At 42.8% G+C, this 16,168-nt stretch overlaps 1 protein-coding gene across 6 annotated transcripts in view; it reads left to right on the forward strand.

The window, feature by feature from the left end:
* Positions 1-16,168, forward strand: part of khdrbs3 (KH domain containing, RNA binding, signal transduction associated 3) — a 145,897-nt gene that overhangs the window by 117,998 nt on the left and 11,731 nt on the right. For 3 of the 6 annotated variants that reach the window (XM_035521193.2, XM_081712785.1, XM_027016248.3), the window contains 2 exons: positions 627-685; positions 4,142-7,362. In XM_035521193.2, the coding sequence (XP_035377086.1) occupies positions 627-685; positions 4,142-4,233 (151 nt within the window). In that variant the 3' untranslated portion in view covers positions 4,234-7,362. Of the gene's footprint in view, positions 1-626; positions 686-4,141; positions 7,363-8,778; positions 8,855-9,430; positions 11,227-16,168 lie in introns of those variants that run through there. The other 3 variants (XR_003411048.3, XR_003411049.3, XM_081712784.1) reach the window with 3 other exon arrangements.

A 16,168-nucleotide genomic window follows, 5' to 3' on the forward strand; every position in this document is an offset into this window, starting at 1 on the left:
TGATGAATGACCTCTGAAAGACTGACCTATCACTCCTATTTATAAATATCTGAATGTTGGGTGAAAGAGAGAAACAGAGGAGTAAATCTGCAGTTCAGGGTTTGTTCGTTTCTTTTTTCCCTGTGTTTCATTAAGGCCTCCACCTCTCATATATCTCCATCCCAGCTGGCAGGATGGCGGTAACGTTATGGAAAAACGTTGAGCAGGAAATTGCCAGCAGGAGGTAGAGCGATTGTCTGACACTAACTGTCTGATCTTACCTCAGCTGTTCAGTGCAAAACAATAATAAAAAAAAAATCTAGAACTAGAAGAAGCAGAACTGCATGTACTTGTGAGAGTGTTGGTGCAGAAGCTGTCCCATCACTTTGGGGAGTAGTGTCGCGTTCTCCTTTTGTGCTTTTGGGTAGCATGGTGCTGAAGTCCCAAACATCTTTGCTTGCTCTGTGACTCTGTACCAGAGTCAGTCCACTTACTCTTGAACGGGAATTCTGTAAAAGTCAGTGTACCATAATTTCTGTAAAAAACAGTGAAGGTCAAGTTCATAATATATACAGTGAATAAATAATATTAATCTGTCTCTCTCTCTGTCTCTCTCCTTCTCTGTTGTTCTTTGTCTCCGTCTTCAGTTCAGACGACTATTATGAATACGGCCATGGTCTAAGCGGAGAATCCTACGACTCATATGGTAAGTGCTTCGTCCTCTCCTCAAACATGAATGAATTATGATAATGGAGACTTAAACAATGGTGCGGTTCAGTGTTTTGGCGGTGTTATCACTGAAGCAAAGCACTGCTGGTAATCCAGTTGGAAGACAGCTGATTGGTGAGGAAAGGTTCCTTTAAGGCCCTTCCACTCCCAGGAACCCATGAATGCTCTAGAAAAAGATCTCCTTGGCCAAATGAACTAGTATGAATGGAGGAGAACATTCTAGTGAGTCAGCGCAATCACAAACAGGCTGTATGTGTAAACCGCATGTCTGCGATTGTCGGTCTTTGTTGGTCTTTTCCTGTGGAAGAGGCTTGGAGCTAGTGGCTAGGGCCAAATATCTGCATATTGCTGTTGGTACCTTAAAGCCGCATGTGTCTCTGTAAGGTCCCTATAAGCCAGCTGCTCCTCTCAAAACATGGGATGTGTTATCCAGTAGCTGGACCTGTTCATCGTTGCCATGCCAACATTTTTGAATTCCAACAAAACCAACAAACAGAGGCAAAACTGATGGCAATCGGCGACTGACCGCCGTTTTACAATGCCCCAAAATCAGTGGTAATCACTCTGCACTCTCCCGGTGACACCAGACCCAAAAGCATCTGGGTGTTTTTCAGCTCGACCCCGTAGTTTTTCACCAGTGAGGATAATTAAAAATGGTTTCACAATGTTTATTTGACAAGTGATCGGTTTAATAAATAGATGCAGAATAGATGCACTCTCATAGACTTGGTGCATTGTTTTCGATTTTTTCCAAAAAAAAGATTAACTTACAACCACAAACATCAAAACAGTTTAGGAACATTTCATCCTCGGGTTATTGCGATAACCCTTACTAAGATGCTTGTCCAGAAAAGTAACAGTAAATCATTACAGCTTGACAGCTAGTAGTTAAGCTCCAGTTAATTGTAGCCCTCTGCCCATATCTATGCATCCCATAGTTAAAGCAATAGACCCTTTACTTACAGGATCGACATCTGCAAGTGTGATTTTCAATAAAACGTAAACAAGCCTGACCACCAGGAAGAAATGTTTCCATATGACACAGCTCTATTTATTTGATCCTGGGATACTGACAAAGGGAAGGTGAAAAAGAAACCTGGACATGGACATTCAAAAACTGTCCCGCAACATGCAACATGCCCAGGGCAGAATCGCATCAGATAATACCCTTTAGATGGTAATTAAAAGTCATTTTTGCCTCGTCTTTAAAACTAAGCATGTGAGAAATAAATATACACTATAAAATCATTTTAAATGGTTTTGAACACTGAGGAAAATATATTGTTTTAAGTTTACCGGTGGAATATTCCTTTAACACCACAGTTTGTTTGAACACAGTCGCTAGCACGACGCAAGGCACTCGGGAAACTGCATGACCCGCAGCCAAGCTGCAAGCATTATAATCTACTCTCTGCTCATTAGAGTGGTGGAGCAGCTGATATAAAGTAAAGGTGTGAAACAGAAATAAAGACATAACAGCGGTGCTTATGATTGCAAGAAATAGCTCGGTACACTGGCGGCCCTGAATCATGGTCCAGCAACCTTCTGCCAGGGTGCTGGGGCGGAGGAGCAGGGGGGAGACCCCGGGCACCCCCGCTAGCCGGTGTGCCGTACGCACGAGGTTCACCACAGCCTGGAGCAAGAAGATAAGACTTCCGCATTGTTGTGATACGGCTACCTATCACCGTTACGTCTGCCAGGTCCAGCCTGCGTTAGCATTTAAGCTGAAGCGATTTATCCAGACTTCCAAAAGCTAAGGAATTTGAATAGTTTTCCGTTTGGTGCTGTACAGTGTGTTTTACTGTATTATGTACAGTTGCAAGCTCTCTCTCTCTCTCTCCAGGGGTGAATAATAAATAAAGATGTGATATACAGTAGTAAAAAAAGATTCTTAAATACTGGCACAGAGGGACATTGTAAAAAATTCTTTTAAAATGGCACAGCTCCTTTAGAACTGTTTGCAAACGAGCCACATATCCTTTGAGACTGCAATCATTTGTGTGCTTCCATTTCAGCAACCCCACCACAACCACCATCGTACACTGACAAACACACACACACACGCTTATAGACCTTCTTAATAGCATTTCCTTTGGATTGTCTAAAGACCAGACAGCTTGACAGTTCAAAGGAGACTCTCTGAGATTAACCAGCAGACACGTGCACTCTTGTTCTGTCTAAATGCAAGGTTAGTGTGATCGAAGCCTTTCTCTCTTCTAAAGAGAGCGCGTGCTAGCGGTGAACTGACGGCTCTCTAATTAAAGCCCATCAGTCATGAAGTTCAGCTCAGAAAGGGTAGGCGCGTTAGATGAGCACAGAAGCCGAAAAGGCACCTGTCGCCAGCCCTTTCGATCATCTGCGCCGACGGGCGTAAAGAAGTGCTGACTCCAGGCCACCAGGGGGCGAGCACTACGATAACGCCTTTCAAGGTGCTGTTTGTTCTAGTATGCTGATCAAAGAAGCGCAGCCTTTGCTTGGGTGAAGGACAGATTCGATGGGAAGGCCGTCATCTATTATCAGCGGCGTAGGTGCTATGTGATGCATTTCAGACAACACAAACTAGGGAAAGTTGATGCTAGGAGTCGTGTCTATCTACAGTGGACATTAGATGTAAAGTGGGCATACCTAACCTTTAACGAGAGTATTTAGTTTTAAAATATATGTGTGCTCAGTATATATAGTAAAATGATATTTACATAATACAATGTGCATTTGAAATTAAATGGAACTTAAATCTTAGTCCTAATTCATTGAGGCTCGTTCTTCACGAATGGATCGACTCTGGTACTGGACTGAATTACTGGTTTAATTGTTAAGAATAGTCCTCTGTTGAACATACTTCATTATAGTGAAGTATAATGTCTATGCTTCCAAACCATGTAGACTGTGATGTTTTATATCACTTAAACTGTAATAATGAGTCCTTATCAGCTTCCGAATCCCCCACCCGTTTGTCTCCGCCCCCCCCCCCCCTGCCGTGGAGTCAGACGCTTCCATGAAAGATCGCTACCATACAGTGTGCTGGGTTTGATGCTCAGGGTACCGGGCTTGATGCTCAGTGTGCTGGGTTTGATGCTCAGGGTACCGGGCTTGATGCTCAGTGTGCTGGGTTTGATGCTCAGGGTACCGGGCTTGATGCTCAGTGTGCTGGGTTTGATGCTCAGGGTACCGGGCTTGATGCTCAGTGTGCTGGGTTTGATGCTCAGGGTACCGGGTTTGATGCTCAGTGTGCTGGGTTTGATGCGCAGGGTACCGGGCTTGATGCTCAGGGTACCGGGTTTGATGCTCAATGTGCTGGGTTTGATGCAAAGGGTGCTGGGCTTGATGCTCCACTGCAGAGCCTACAGGAGAGAGCCTAGGCACTCCTAACATCTTACCATCTGAAGTTTCAGACCTTTTTGGTGACCTTTGACATTTGTTTCAACCCGCTCAGGCCAGGAGGAGTGGACCAACAGCCGCAACAAGGCGCCCCCGGCGAGGACAACCAAAGGAGTGTACAGAGATCAACCCTACTCCCGATACTGAACTCTGAAGTCCATCACACCTGCCTGATCATTTCCAAGTAATGGATTTTCTATGGACACCCCCAACCCCCCGAACCAACCCACTTCCCTGCTCCTTTTTTCAAAAAAACAAACCCAACCAAAACCACAAAAAAAGCCCACAAAGCAGCACAGAGAAATGGGTTCAATTGGAAAATCAATTCATGGGAGATGTTCAGTTGATGCTGGTAAGCTCTGGGTACCACAGGGCTTGGCCTCTTTGCAAAATAACTCAGCCTACGATCAGAGCTATGTGTAAAGTAGGTAACCAATCAGAATTCTTCTACACCAGTGCTGAAATGTTTGGGGGTGGGTCTTAGCAGGTAGAAGGTGGTGTAACTTTCAGGTGTTAGGTATTTAGATTTAGCCAGGTACGTTTCTATATACCCTATTTTTGTTTCTTTTAATGAGTGACGAGCTTCAGTGTGTCCCTTGTAAATTCTGCCTTTAATGAAAAACTTACCAAGAGAAATGAAAAAACAAAATGGAAAAAAAAAGATCTTGATGCACATATTGTGTTACTTCTTTTTTTTTGTAATGCAGTGTTCCTTAGCATTAAAGGGCTTATGGGAGCATGTCATTAAAACACTACAAAATCATTTGATTCTTAAACATGGGAGACAGGGGGAGTGGTTGAATTGTTTTGTCTAATTTTGGTTGACCCTTTAAATCATCCACGGTAGGGTTGCCAACCATTCATACATTTACACATGGCTTTTAAAAATGAAAACAGTTAATAAATATATGGAATTTTCTCATTGGCAAAAACTCTCATGAACATTTCTATTAGGTTTTCTTTTTCCTTTCTTTCTGCACAGACATGTTCTGCGCGTGCAATTGAACATTAAAATTCATACACACTAACTAAAAATAAAACACAGGTAGGCCAAAGTGTCACTCAGTAAAAAAAAAGAAAGAGAATGAATTGATTCTTGGGGTGACAGAAACTGTAACCGGGGTCTTAAAGAGTCAGACAGACTCAGAGACTGTACTTGTGCATGCTGAGCCTGTAAAACCCCTCACTCTGTTCTCTGTTTCCCGCATTAGCGACACGCCATCCAAGTTAGGTTGGCCTAGTTAGCCTCGTTGAACTAGTGGTGTTTTTCATGGATTCAGCAACACGCAGTGTAATCTACAGTAGTCAAGCTTAATCAGAACTGATAAATAGCAAAGCCGATTAGTTGAGCAAAATAATAGCAAGTGGGACAGTAGGCGTCAGGTAAAAGCCAGGTCCAAGCACGCGGGATCGTCTGGTTCAGAAGGATCCAGCACCATACTGACACCTTCTGTCCTGATCCAATTGCACGTGTTTCTGCATGTGTCTACTACCACTTTCGCTGTCTGTTATAGGTTCAGACAACAAATAACAAATGTGCTGTGCTGCAAATTATATATATATATATATATATATATATATATATATATATATATATATATATATATATATATATAAAGAAGTTTCCAGATGAGTAATTGCAGTGTACCTGTAGTAAAAGATGTATTGAAGCAGGATGTTTTGGACTGAGGTAACATCAGCAAAGAGCTTCATATATGTATATATAAATGTAATTTAAATAAATTAAATATAATAATAATAATAATAATAATAATAATAATAATAATAAAATGATGCTGATTGGATGGCTGGTTGGCAACCCAGGTTCATGGTTCTTTTTTAAGTCATTTAAAGCCCAGCTGAGGAACATGTTCTTATAGCGTGATGTTGCTTGCACAAGTATTCCACCCCTGGGAAACGCTTCCTAATTTGTGACATTGCAGATTATGCTTACAAACATTTTTTTTCCCCCACATACATTTATACAGCACTATCATATCGAAGCAATAGATGAAACAATAATTTCAGAAATAAAATATAGCGCTTAAATCCGAAGTAGCACTTAAATCCGAAGTGTTCAACACCTTGCCTTTGACATCTCCTGAACCGCCCGCATAAACATACGAACACCACAGTGAAGCGCTGCTCTCGGGGTTGGACTGAGTGCTGCTGGACAGTGAGCATCCAGCCTGTTTTTGGCATGTGCCCCTTGCTGATTAGACTAGTAAACTTAAACCCAGAGACCCAGCATCTACTGAAGAGAGATTTCCTCGCTACCATCCCTGTCACGGTAGGGCCCTCCCACACAGCATAAGGACTACTTCAACTGCACAGATTATGCTCGAGCGATATAAGCTTCCTAGCAATCTAGAGGTCTGTCATGGTGTCCATCCACCCCGGCCGGTGGCCCGTGTTGTACTCTATCCTTATCGTAATGAATTCTGCCCTTTCCTGCACATGCCTTCACTTCCTGAATTCTTTCAGGCATGTGGGGGGGGGGGGGGGGGCATTTTGTGATTATTAAGAGGGCCCGGTAGGTCATCTGATCCCGGTGTTATATTTGCATACCTCCCCAAATCAGTGAAATTTGAGAACTTTGTCCTCAATTAGCTTAAAAACACCACAGCATACTTGCTTCAGGTTTAGAGAAATAAAGGGTAAGGACAGGCTTTCATAAGATAAGCCAGCCTCATACTTTATATAGCAATGGCAAGATCAACCCTTTTTTTAAAAACTTTCAGCCTTCATTTGTTATGCCTCCAGTTCACCTTCATTTTTATAGCCATGTGTGCTTTGCATGAAAATACTGCTTATTAAAATTTGCAACAGCTCCAGGAGAATACTTTTGCAAGTACATGTATATTGGCATCTACATATTTCAATGTCATCCACTGTATTAACAATTATTCTAAAGCAGTTATTTAAAAATCCAGTCCTTGGGAACTTATGAACTTTGCAGTGTGTGAGCAGACACATGTGTGGGTAGGCATATATGTGTGTGTGCGTGCTTGCTTGCGTGCATGTGTGTGTGAGTGGGTGCGTGCGTGCGTGCGTGCCTGTGTGTGTGTGTGTGTGTGTTTGTGTGTTTTCCTGTGCTCTAAACTGGTAATTAGCCAAGGAGTTAAATAAAGTATGTTAGATTAAAGAAAACGCAAAAATGTTCTGAGCAAAGGGCTCTAGGCCTTCGTCTAAGAGCTGCTACGTAAAGAAAGAATGACTTTATTTTATTTTTTTCTAATAATGGAAAAATAATACAAATAAACTAAAGTGAATTAATTAGTGTCGTATTGTTAATGGTTATTCCCTACAAACCCCTAGAAGTTTCTGCAGAGTTTCTTAAAACCTCCCAATCCACTGTGTCACCTGAATGTTGTTTTTGCGCCCCCTGTATCTTTTTACAAATGTCTCATAAAGTTTAAAAAGTGACTGAAATTAAATTCATTGTGGTGGCTAAAATTTTTCCAAAACCTTTCTTTTGAGTGGAATCATCCTAAGCTTGTGTAAGCCCTTTAATCTACTTCTTGGTTCATGATAAAATAAACTTTTTTGGAAAAAAAACCCACTGTGTTTGAGAGAACAGTTTATTACTGCTGACATATTGTAAAGCCATGTAATATAAACTAACATCACCTCAAGTGTAAATGCTTTTACTCAGTGTAGATATTTAATAAAACAAATTAATATTGAATATAAAAAAGTGAAAACAAAAAAATATATAATTACGTGTCTTTACAATGTGATACTATTAAAGATGCTAAGATATATTACCGGAAAATTTTTGAAACTGAGTTTAAATATTACATATATAGCTGTACATATATTGCTCATAATACATTGTATGTGTATTCATAACACATTCATATTTTATCATGACTGATGACACATAGTTATGTGGAGTACTATACCAAATTCTTATTATGAATAAACTATCATGAATATTTATCATGATGTATCTTCAACAGTGGCTTATTATTGTTAATATCGGTTTGTATCTTACATGACAATATAAATGTGTTAGGCTTTGTGGATACTATCCTAATGCATTGGCCAAATGTGACATTAATGTAACTGACCGTATGATGTTTCTCTGCCAATTTAAGAGCAATATATAGCTAATATTGTCCGCCAGGGCTTTTTGGAATTAGTATTTTGGGGTTTCTTTTTTTTCTGCTTGCTGTTTTTTGCTCTTATTTCCCACTTTTGGTCATGTGCCAGTGTTTTAGTCCACTAAAGGGTGTGCCAAAACATGACTTCTAAATGACCCAGACTGACCTTTGACCTCAGAGCTGAGAGGATGGCAGTAGCCGTATATAAAGGCCTTCGTTTGACAAGGTAAACAATTTGAATCACCACTTAAACCCATGTTTTAATACCTGATCATTTAAAATAGCTTCTAAACTGGATAAAAAAGATGTTAACATTCAAACCAAGTAACTTTAGCCTGGAAAGATTAATTAAGCATCATTAAAACAGTAAAAAGCTCAATAAATAGCCGTAATATTCTATTAAACATACTTTGTTTAATTAGATTATAAGACAGACATAAATATGTCCTATAGTGTTAAATACAGAAATGACCGAACTGGTTGAACTTCTTGAACATGTATGTTATCATCATAGCAGATCTAGGGGCATGTCTCTCTTGGCTTGAGCTGTTTGGATCAATGTCGGTCTCATTTCTTTCCATTTCAGGAGGCAGAGACGAGGTCAGAACCATGAAATCGCACTCCTGCTCTTCACAGTTTGTCTCGAGGTGAGCTGTGCTGCTTTCAGCTGAACCGCACTGCAAGCTCTTTAGCTGTATGTAAAATGCAGACTACCTGAATGCTGATATAAAATACGTCCACTGACAAAACACAAACTCAGCACAGGAACAAGACAAACAAGATACCACAGTTCCAGAGGCTAGAAGGCATGGTTCCACCTGCACAGAGTGAATGCAAATGAATACACAGAGAGGAAAATGTAAACTAGTACATGGAAAGTGCATATTGCTAGAGAAGCAATCTAGAGGACAATATATACACAGTAAGGATAGAATAAAGTCATGCTTAACAGGACAATATACACCTAGTCACTATACACTTACAAGAAAGTAATGTTTAGCAGGACGGTACATACATAGTGTGATGACGATGACTATTCAAGGATGTTGCCATGTAATTTAAGGGATGGTGATTCTCTTCAGTTCAGGAACATGAGAAAGCAAGCAACCACACACACACACACACACACACACTTAGAAATTTAAGAGAAAATTAAAGTTTATTGACATGGATCACATGGATGGAACTCTGGAAGTTTCATATAAATTCCCTTAAATGTTTTATATGTATTGTCACAGCAGGCTGGTCCCATACCGGGAGGGACATGCCCATTCCAGATAGGGACCGTACCACTTACCTGCCCTGCTCTCAGTCACCTGTTTACTAGCAATGAAACTTGCTTTCAAGGAGTGGAGGCATCGGCTTGAGGGAGCCTAGCACTGTGTTCAGCGGCCACAAAAACCTGGAGCATCTCCAGACCACCAAAAGGCTAAATGCTTGACAAGCCTGGTGGTCAATCTTTATTTCCAGGTTCAGGATCCATGTCACCTAACGGCCTGTGGGAAAAACGCCAGGGCGGGCGTGCTCTCCCGGCAATACAACTCGGAGGCCTGTTCGGCAAGTTCGGAACCTGTTCTATCCTCCTCATGCTTTCTGGCATCTTTAGAATGAGATTTAGACCGATCAACTAGAGGCAGCCAACCCACATCCGCAGTGTCCACCCAATCACCTTTACGTACTGCCTAAGCATCGGGGCTCACTCGTTATGCGGGTACATATATCGGTGGGAACGGGACACCCGGGTGCTACCCGCACAGCACAGCTGATAGGGTTTCGCTATTGGTGGCCTGTGATGAACAAGGATGTGGTGAGGTATGTGGCTTCTTGCGCAGACTGTACCTGCAGCAAAATACCACGCATTCCACCTGCAGGTAAGCTACTCCCTCTTCCTACCCACCTCTGTTCATGGTCCCATAGCCATAGACTTTGTTACTGACTTACCTGTCTCAGAGGGCAACCCCGTTATCCTGCCCATAGTCGACAGGTTCTCCAACATGGTCTGGTTCATCCCTTTGGTGGCCCTGCCCACCGCGCTGGAGACAGCCGATCTACTGATCCGCCAGGTCTTCAGGCAGTTTGGGTTACCTGAAGACATCATTTCGGACCGAGGCCCTCCGTTCACGTCTCGTGTCTGGAAGGAACTGCTGGGAAAAGTGGTGTAAAGAGAGCAAAAAGATTTGGGAGGAGATGCATCAGCGACTACGTAAGGCGATCAAGGCTTACAAGAGGAAAGCGGATCGGCGACGCAGGGAAACCCCACAATATGCACCTGGACAAAAGGTGTGGGTCACAACCAAGGGCAGCCGCGCTGGCACTACTAGCAAGCAAGCTGCAAGGTATGAAGGCCTGTACACCATCACAGTCAAGATTAATGAGATGACCTACAAGATTGGCCTAACGGGGAGCAGTAGGGCATCCCGGGCCATTTATGTGTTGGCACTGAAGCCCGTGACGGAAGGCCCCCTCACCGTGGAGGGCAGTTCCTTGGGTGACCCACCTCCACCTCTGGAGGTGGAAGGGGCTCCAGCTTACAAACTGCAGACCCTGCTAGATTCCCAGAGGAGAAGGAAGGAACTGCAATACCTCATGGACTGGGAGGGGTATGGCCCAGAAGAGCGTAGTTGGCTCCCCGCCTCCCAGATTTTGGACCCCAACCTCCTCACCTCCTTCCATAGGCTGTACCCACTTAAGCCTGCCCCGCGCTAGCAGGGTTGGCCACGTTCCAGGAGACTGGCGGGGTCTGTCACGGTAGGCCGGTCCCATACTGGAAGGGACAAGCCCGTTACAGATAGGGACGGTACCACTTACCTGCCCCGCTCTCAGTCACCTGTTTTTTTAATGAGAGACACCTGATCCCCATTATATGTGTCCCTATATATATATTCCTACAGGTGCTTAGGGAAAATGCTGCGCATTCACAGCCGTAACCACGAGTGCCCATTGGTGCAATGCTACTTATATCCCAGAGATTGAATGTGACTTCTTTTTCCGTTTGCTTTCATTGCCATGGAAAATAAACAGCATATCAGCTTGACATCGCGTCTCGCTTCCTCTGCGCCTCCAACGTCACATGTATAACATACACTTACTCTTTAACAACACATATACACACACCCTAAATTGTTTTGCTTCTTATCAGTGCAGTTAGGCTTCTTCCTAATCTCCCTGAGTATTGTCACATTTGCCATGGAGACCCAAGGTGAAGTTTGTCTGGGGGAGGTACTGATAGGAAAGTCATGGCGATTACAAAGCTTACATTTCGTGACAGTAGAACACTGTAGCAAGTCTTGTGCTGTTCAAATTTTTAGAAGGTTTGTAGGTCCTAGGGTTTGATTTCTTTGTGGCGTTCGTTAATTGCTACCTTCCTTCCGGCTGCCTGTATTCTCAGACACAGCAGATGCCTTCTGAAGTGTTTAGCACTGAGCTTTGCTGGAAGGAAGACCTCAGTGTGTCATGGACACTCATTTATGTGTTCTGCACATGCTTCACTATTTCATTGTAAACTCATGAATATCTTTGAATACTTCATGAATACCATTACTCATTATTATTGTCTGTAGTACTGCCAGTACCTTGGCTTTACCGATACAGTCGTTAAATGGCAATAAAGCTTTTTGATTAAACTGAACTTAGTTATAAAGACAATGTCCTCTGCCAGTGGGGGGATCTGTGTCATGTGGAGCCTTTCTACTTAATCCTGAACATCATGAGGCGAGTACATTTTTTTTTACCAACAGTTCCCCTGGGTTCTCTAACCAAATCCCCCCAGGAACAAGGAAAGCATTGGGCTCTATCCACAAGACAAGAAAGGCTTTCTTTTCCACAATCCTCCTGGGTACATACCAGCAAGAAAAGCAGCTTTGTGCTAGTTACAAATGAGTCCTTCCTCCAAGAACCCACTGGTTGGAGGATAGCAAAACAGTGTGCTTTTAGTCATTCATAAAGCAAAGAGTAGTGCAACATATTTCTTTTGAGCACAGTCCATTATCTTCAGAGAATAGCACATTTGTCCTTTCTTTGTTTTGTTTGTCCGAGGACTCTTCCAGTTTTGTGCCTGCTTTTTTTAAACCAGTGGTTCATTTCTTTTTGTTGCTGTTCTCCTCTGCTGTGCTGCTATCAATGCACAGCAGAAGGAAACCGCAGGGCCAAGCCAGAGAAGCCTGCAGGGAAGAGCCTAGCGGGACCCCGCTACCCGAGTCGGTCCAAGACGGCCCCGTCTGACACGGTTCGGAGACTCCATTTTGCCAGGCCGCACACTCCGCCGCGGAGCATCTGTGAGGTCACAAAGGCCATCGCTTGGCAATGGGGGCTGTGGCAGAGGTGCTAATGTGGCAGTGGTGGTGCACTCACAGTCTGATGGGTTTGGCATGAGGAAATGGCAGCATGTGTTTCTCCGGGGAGGACTGAGTGTCAGGGACACACGGCTCTTTTTCCACGGCTCGTGCAGCGAGGACGTGTACATCCCACAGGCCCCAGCGAACTGCTGGTGAACTCAGCTCCAGAAAGGATCTGACTGCTTTTGTCCCACCCTCTGACACAAAATGCCTTGCTCCTTGGAAAGTGTGTGTGTGTGTGTTTGTTCGAGGGGCATGGAAACTGACAGAGAGATAGAAAGCTAGAGAGAGAGGAGAGATAGAGGAAGAGAGAGACTGAGTGGATTAATATTACATTATGCTACTGGCATGGCACTGTTGAGCTGGCAATAACAGTCTCCTGATTGCATTGCTCATTGTGAGGCGATCTAAGCCATACATATGATTAAGTCCCGCTGCTACGTCGTCGTGGCATCCATCTGCTTCATGTTGTGTCTTCGCGCCTCATTTGTTCTCCGGCGGTGAGAGGAAATCGCTGAACAAAACACTGTAACTGCCTTCTGAACTAAAACAGGATGTGATATGCAGATTTGGGAGGTATTTCAGTGCTTTTCCTTTGACTCTCAGACTCTTGGAAAAACCCAGACCCATCAGATCCACCGTCACTCACAACTATAATTTCCTCCAGTTTAACATGCAGTGTGATCTGGATTCAGGTCTATGTGCATTAAGTGCACCTGCGCACCTGTGTCACCTGAGACTGGTCTTGTGTCTCACCCACTCCCCTCTCTCACCTATGACGGTCTTGTGTCTCACTTACTCACCTCTCTCACCTGAGACTGGTCTTGTGTCTCACTCACTCGCCTCTCTCACCTGAGACTGGTCTTGTGTCTCACTCACTCGCCTCTCTCACCTGAGACTGGTCTTGTGTCTCACTCACTCGCCTCTCTCACCTGAGACTGGTCTTGTGTCTCACTCACTCGCCTCTCTCACCTGTCTCACTCACTCGCCTCTCTCACCTGAGACTGGTCTTGTGTCTCACTCACTCGCCTCTCTCACCTGAGACTGGTCTTGTGTCTCACCCACTCACCTCTCTCACCTGAGACTGGTCTTGTGTCTCACCCATTCACCTCTCTCACCTGAGACTGGTCTTGTGTCTCACCCACTCCCCTCTCTCACCTGAGACTGGTCTTGTGTCTCACCCACTCGCCTCTCTCACCTGAGACTGGTCTTGTGTCTCACCCACTCGCCTCTCTCACCTGAGACTGGTCTTGTGTCTCACACACTCATTTGTCTCACCTGTGACCAAGCTTATATATCACTCATTCAGCTCTGTCACCTGTGACCAGGTTTATATCTCACACATTATCTTGTGTTACCTGTGACCGAGTTCATACCTCACTCACTCACCTGTGTCATCTTGTAGTGTAAGGGGTTGATAGAAAAAATATTCTGTTCTGCCTTTCATATCAGAGGTGTGTTCAGAAGCATAAGGCCATATTCTCGTCGCTAACGGCGTTGTTGTTTTGTTTTTGTACTCACTGGCAGCTCGGATGGCTCCTGCTCAGTGCCTGTAGTCCTACCTTAGTTCTGACCCATCCAGAGAGGTTTTGGGCCTAGTTCTATATTTTGTCCCGGTCTGGAGAACCAATCCAACTGCTGGAAGCACTTCAGCCGTGATGGTTTTGGATACATTTCCCTGGATATATATATAAACAGGGTCAGAAAATAATTTTTTCAACCTGAAATCACCACTGGAAATAAAAGACATTTACAAACTGTTTAAATGTTAAACACTAATTGCACACGATAAGCAGACACAACCTTCCATTTCCAAATCTTTGTTGACTGTTTAGTGCAGGGATTTCTGAAGTAGTGTGATGTGAGGGCTTGCGAATTGTAAAATTAAAACTGTGGCAGTGCTCTACACCTCACACACTTCATCACATACTCCGACTAGCAATGTGTGAAACAAAGCAAATGTAAATGCCCACTAGTAGCCTGATCAGTACTTTGTCCAATCAGCACCCATTATAGAAATGGATCTCTCTTTAAAGGGGAAATCAATCTTAAATTCTATACATTTTGTTTCTTTGTTTTGGTTGTGAGATAATGATATAAAAAGAATCAGTCTTTTTTAAATTTTTTTATTATAAGATTAGATGTAGCCTGAGTTTTGAAGTAAAAAGGAATTCCATTTTCCGACTAACAGGTGGATGCATTTCAATAAGCGTAGAGCGATAAAACCAGGAACAAGCATTCCTGTTTTTAAACAGCATGTAGCATATCAAAACATGCTCTCTCCCTATATCAGGGAGAGGAAAGAACTACAAGTATAGCGGAAACAGCGATGAATGCAGATGGCAGTGTGAGACACACTGTCCTCCCCGGACAGACCTTCTGCCTCCTCTCTGTCCCTCCCTACACTTTCTGTCTTTTCTTTCATTTGCGCTTTTTCTCTCCCGACTCTCCCTCCTCTCTCTGTCTACTTTTTGCACCTTTTCTCGCTGTCTCTCTCTAACCTTTTGTGTCTTTCTCTTCTTTTGCTCCCTCCTGCTCCGTAGTGTTTACAGGGTCAGTGCTTAGTGCTTGCTCTCCTGTGGGAGTTGGAGAAATGTCAGGCTTATCTCCCTCAGAGTAAATCCAGCTTAATGTCCATGTCCTGAGCAGAAAGAGGATTTTTCTGTTTCCTTACACTCCAGGCACCTTGTTGTGCTCTTTCTAAGATGCTGTGAGCTGGAGAAGTACCGACATTTAGTGAAGCAGTTCCAGGCTTCTTTACGTGAGACAAACGAATAACAAAGCACCAGTGTGCCCAAAACATAGCTGGTGATTTTTTTTTTGCTAATTCCAGAAAATTGAAAATGAAAATAAAGATAATAAGGAACTAGAACCATATATTATAGTAATAAATGAGCACCCAGGGTATCCTGGGATTTTGTAATTATCCTCCATGCTTTTTAATTAAGTTTTATAGCCTCAGTGACCATCCTTACCTTTTATTTGCTAATTAACTCTCTCCTTGATCTTCCCTTGATTAAAATGGTGTGATCAATTTTAAAGTGCTTTGCTACATTTCCTTAAGGTGTAAGCCATGTGGAGATCGATATAGCTGCTGTTCATGCCTTTGTTGTCTAACAGGATCAGGAGGAAACCCTCCCCTGTCACCGTTCAGAAGCCTTGATTATTCATTTTCAACAAAATGCATTTTGTCTGTGAGAGGATCATGTCCAGGTTCTCCAGTGCGCTCTTAACATCTAAAGAGCTGTGGTATTTAAACTGATCTAATGATGGGTGGAGTGGAACATGCATCAAATACCTGAAGAGATACTTAGGTTTCAGAATTCAGCATTTCATAGAGATTAACAACTAAACTAGATCAAGTTTCTATTGATAATTAACAATAACCTTATATTCATAATTAATAATAATACATTAAATAACTTCATAATAATATGAAATAAACAATATTACAAAAATAATTAATAAATAATACATTTTAATAATAATAATAACATGTACAGAATAATAAATAAATAATTGGGCAACCTCATAAGGATAATAATACAGACTATGATAATAACACAAAGGGTACACATACATACACATACAAATAAATTACAACCTCAACTGGACAATTTCTGAATATGCTGAAAATGTTAA

Source organism: Electrophorus electricus, chromosome 4 (genome assembly GCF_041902795.1).
Source record: "Electrophorus electricus isolate QZ-2024a chromosome 4, ASM4190279v1, whole genome shotgun sequence".
Taxonomy (NCBI): Eukaryota; Metazoa; Chordata; class Actinopteri; order Gymnotiformes; family Gymnotidae; genus Electrophorus; species Electrophorus electricus.